Here is a 4,460-nt window from a genome sequence, read left to right on the forward strand (position 1 = left end):
TAACGGAATATTTGATTTGAACATTATAAGATCTATTTTTTTACTACTGTAATAATTCCAAATAAACTTGTTTCTTAACACCCTTTATTCACATGATTTAATTAAAATACTTAGCATAAATTTACTTAGTTTAAAGTACAGACTGCTTTAACACTCCTATGAGCTATTGTTTTTAGGATGTACACAGAAATTTGACCATTCTAGCTGCATATTTTATATTTTGTCTTGCTTCATACTTAGTGGCTGTGAGCATTCTATTTCTGAACCTTTGCAAATCTGATCAGTACAAATATTATCTCATTGCTGCTTTAAGTTTTATTTAATTCAGTTACAATAAACATTGTTTTATGTGTTTATTAGCCATTTTATTTTCTTTTTAAGAATACACTGGGAAAGGTCTGGCCTGCCATTTTTCTGATAGAAAGTCAGCATCTTTCAGTTCAATTTATATATTATATGTTAAGCGTAATGATTTTTGGTATATCATAATTGTTGTATAAAACCCAAAAACCAAATCTGTTGCCATCAAGCCGATTACGACTCATAGCGACCCTATAGGACAGAATAGAACTGCCCCATAGAGTTTACAAGGAGCACCTGGTAGATTTGAACTGCCGACCTTTTGGTTAGCAGCCATAGCACTTAACCACTATGCCACTAGGGTTTCCAGTTGTTGTATAGATACTATCAGTATACAACGTGCTCTGAATTTTATTTATTTTTCCAATAAATGTTTAGAAAAAAATAAGAATTTGTTCTCTCATACATGAAACAAAACTATAAAATTGCAGTAACAGAACCAATGTGTTGGTGGGGCATATGAAAAGACAGAAAGATTAATGGAGAGTATAACTACCTCAGAAATTACTTAATAAATACATATGTGTGTGAACTTAATGAAACTTTAAATGTATATAAAATTTTGATCATCTATATGTCCCATAACAAAATTATATATATTTTCCTTCCCTTTACTTGAAATAGGTGACACGAAAATTTATAATCTACCTTATCCAATCTTCCTTATGTCTGAGCCAACGTCATTTAAAATTGTTCAGCATAATTATTAGTCTTTGAAGCTACTTTACACTTACAATGATGAACTGGTTATCCTGACTTCATGCCTTAGCGTCACCGAAGAAGTGGATTCTATTGTTAAATAATGAAAGTTCTCCTTGTATGAGTGTCCATCTTGTCTTGCAGTCCGCATCGCTCTTGGAAATAAACAATATGACTAATTTCACTACAATAAGTGGGTTTCTTCTCATGAGTTTTTCTGGCAATCCTGAGATAGAAATCTTATATGCTTCTTTGTTTTTAGTCTTATACTTAGTGGCTTTAATTGGCAATGTTCTCATTATCACTGCAACTTCCATGGACAATAGTCTCTACTCACCTATGTATTTCTTCCTGAAACATCTCTCCTTTTTGGATCTGTGCTATATTTCTGTGACTGTCCCAAGATCCATTTGCAACTCCTTCTTGAATAGTGGCAATATTTCCTTCTGGGACTGTATACTGCAGTGTTTTGCATTCACTGTCTGTGGTTCAGCTGAGATGGCCATGCTCACAGTGATGTCTTATGACCGCTACGTGGCCATCTGCCTTCCACTGCATTATGAAATCATCATGGATGTCAGCGCCTGTGTTCACGGGGTCGTAGCGGTCTGGATCAGTGGAGTCATCTCTGGAGTCATGCATACAGCTGCTACTTTCTCCATCCACTTCTGTGGTGCCAATATCATTCACCAGTTCTTCTGTGATGTCCCCCAGCTCCTGAAACTCTCTTGTTCCAATGACTACATCAGTGAGCTTGGGGTTGCTGGCTTCCTGTCCTTGGTGGCCTTTCTTTGTTTCCTCTCTATTGGTCTCTCCTACACACACATATTCTTTACCGTGCTGAGGATCCCATCTGGTGAGGGTAGAGACAAAGCCTTTTCTACTTGCTTGCCCCACTTATGTGTTGTCATATTATTTATCTCTACTGGAGTTTTTGAGTTTCTAAAGCCACCTTCTGACTCTCCGACTGCACTAGACTTTTTGCTAACTGTTCTTTACACTGTTGTGCCCTCAACACTCAATCCGATGATCTATAGCTTGAGGAATAAAGCCATAAAGGTAGCTCTAAGAAAGGTTTTTAAAGGAAGAAAATCCTGCCTGTTTTGCTGAAACAAGTCTATTAATTCCTGGTTGGGAGACAAATTCAAAATACATTAGAAAAACCTAACAAAGTCAATCAAGACATTAAAGCAAATAAAGAACTCTTAACAGGGAAAGTTATTATATAAATGAACTGTCACTGAGCAATAAAAACATTAAAACATAGAATTACACATATAAGTTACTCATGTTAATGCAGTATATTTAAATTTCACCCTTCAAAGCCAGGTGTAGAAAAATATAAATTTCTTTAATTTTACGGACTCCAACTTAATTTCCCTTCCCTACCCCTTTTTATCAGGGTGACAGAAAACCCAATCATTCTGAGATTCCTTCCTCATTTTTTCCCTGAGTTACACTGCAGTTTGGGATATTACATAGTATACAAGCATTGAGGAGAGTCACCTGGCTCAATGTCCTCTGGGAATTTAGGGGTCCGCTAAGATTCTATTAAGGTTTCACTCTGCAAGGGAAACACACTCAGTGCTTCAATCAGTAATAGACAAAGGTCACCCTTGAAAAGTCTCATTACATCAGTGACATTGCCTCTTCAGGGGCAGTGCAGTACTTTGTCACTCGTATGGATGATTTAACTAATACTGACAATCTGAAAGAGACTCTGAAATACATGCTTTTCAGTTGTAAAATGAATAAGAGAAGAAATACAAACAATATTTAAAATAATAATATGCTAGGGAAAAGAAAAGGTGCATTTGAAAAATAAGCAAAATATTATATAAGTATAATGTATAATGATTGAAATTTAAAACTCCACAGATGGAGTAAGCGGCAGATAAAACACAAAACGAGAATTAGTAAACTGAAGATAGAGCCAAGTTTTTTCCCACAGAATGAATAAAAATAAATGAAGTTATTTTGAAAAGCATGAAAAATATATTTGAGTCTCAAAATGAAAAGGAGGGTGCAAAATTTATCTAATAATAGTTCCAGAAAGATCTATTGATCTATTTGTCTATTTTTTAAGGGAATGGGTGACAGACAATATTCAGAGAAACAACTTCTAAGATTTTTTACAGAATTAATAAATACACAGGTCTTCAGGTTTGAGAAGCACAATAAAAATCGGTCAGTATAAGCAAAATGAATTCACATGTAGTTATTTAATACTGAAATTATAGAATAACAAAGAAATTTTTTAAATCTCAATATAAAAAGAGATTTAAAATAATACTAATTTTATATTCTAGAAGCTTTACTGTTTTACTTTTCACATTTAGCTCTCTAATCCATAGAAAATAATTTTTGTGTATGGTGTGAGGTAGGTGTCATTGCTCATTTTATTCAAATAGATATCCAATTAAACCAGCATCATTAACTGAGAAACAAAATATTTTCCCCACTGAATTGCAGTGATATCTTTGTCATAAATCAAGTGACTGTATATATGTAGGTTTCGCTAATCTGTTCATTTGATCATGTGTTCATGTTTAATTGATCATGTTTATAATAGCAAGTTCTATTAATTACTGTGAATTTATAATAATTTAATATCTGCTAGTTTAAATTTCCTAATGCTATTTTTTTCACATTTTCTGAGCTACTCGATATCTTTTTCATAGCCATATAATATACTTTTAAGATCGTTTTTTCAATTTTCAAAAAATATCTGCCAAGATTTTCATTAGAATTACATTTAATCAATAGAGCAAATATTGAAGAATTGTCTTCTTTCAGAGATTGTTTCTTCTAATCCATGAACAGAGTACTCTCCTATATTTATTTAGGTCTTTAAAAATCCTCTCAGAAATGATATATAGTTTCAGTGTAGTGGTTTTGTACATGTTTTATTAGATTTACATCTATGTATTTGATGTTACTGTTAAATTTCATTGTCTATTTTTGTGGCCATATTTAGAAAGACGATTAATTTTTGTATATTGACCTTTCATGCAGTGATCATGCAAATTTACTATAAATTCTAATAGATCTTTATAGATTCTTTGAATTTCTACTACACATCATGTCATCTGTGAATAAAAGACTTTATTTTTTCCTTTCCAATTTTTAAAACTTTTCTTTCTTTTTCTTGTTTTTATGTTTGCTAGGAACTGAAGGCCAATGTTGATTAAATGGTGATAGTGGATATTCTTATTTTGTTCTCAAATTATACAGAAATACACCCAATATTTCACGGAGGTGACTAAGGCGGATCCTAATGTTAGGACATCATCAGTGGGCTCATGGATGTGCCCAAAGGAGAAAGAATTGGCTTTAAATATATGACATAACAAGAAGAGAGATGCCAAAGCAAGTCATTCTGCTAGTTAAATATAACCATT

The 4,460-nt window shown here is 33.0% G+C and overlaps 1 protein-coding gene across 1 annotated transcript; it reads left to right on the top strand.

The window, feature by feature from the left end:
* Positions 1-1,179: 1,179 nt before the first annotated feature.
* Positions 1,180-2,333, top strand: LOC101344672 (olfactory receptor 14J1). Its single transcript, XM_004387134.2, has one exon. It carries the CDS (start codon positions 1,180-1,182, stop codon positions 2,167-2,169), a length of 990 nt encoding a protein of 329 aa, XP_004387191.2. The 3' UTR covers positions 2,170-2,333.
* The last annotated feature ends 2,127 nt before the right edge of the window (positions 2,334-4,460 follow it).

The sequence above is a fragment of the Trichechus manatus genome, unplaced genomic scaffold, assembly GCF_000243295.1.
Source record: "Trichechus manatus latirostris isolate Lorelei unplaced genomic scaffold, TriManLat1.0 scaffold00180, whole genome shotgun sequence".
NCBI classification, from domain to species: domain Eukaryota; kingdom Metazoa; phylum Chordata; class Mammalia; order Sirenia; family Trichechidae; genus Trichechus; species Trichechus manatus.

What these genes read in the sequence shown, in the direction of transcription:
- LOC101344672 (XM_004387134.2), top strand. Translation starts at nt 1,180, where the DNA reads ATGAGTGTCCATCTTGTCTTGCAGTCCGCATCGCTCTTGGAAATAAAC.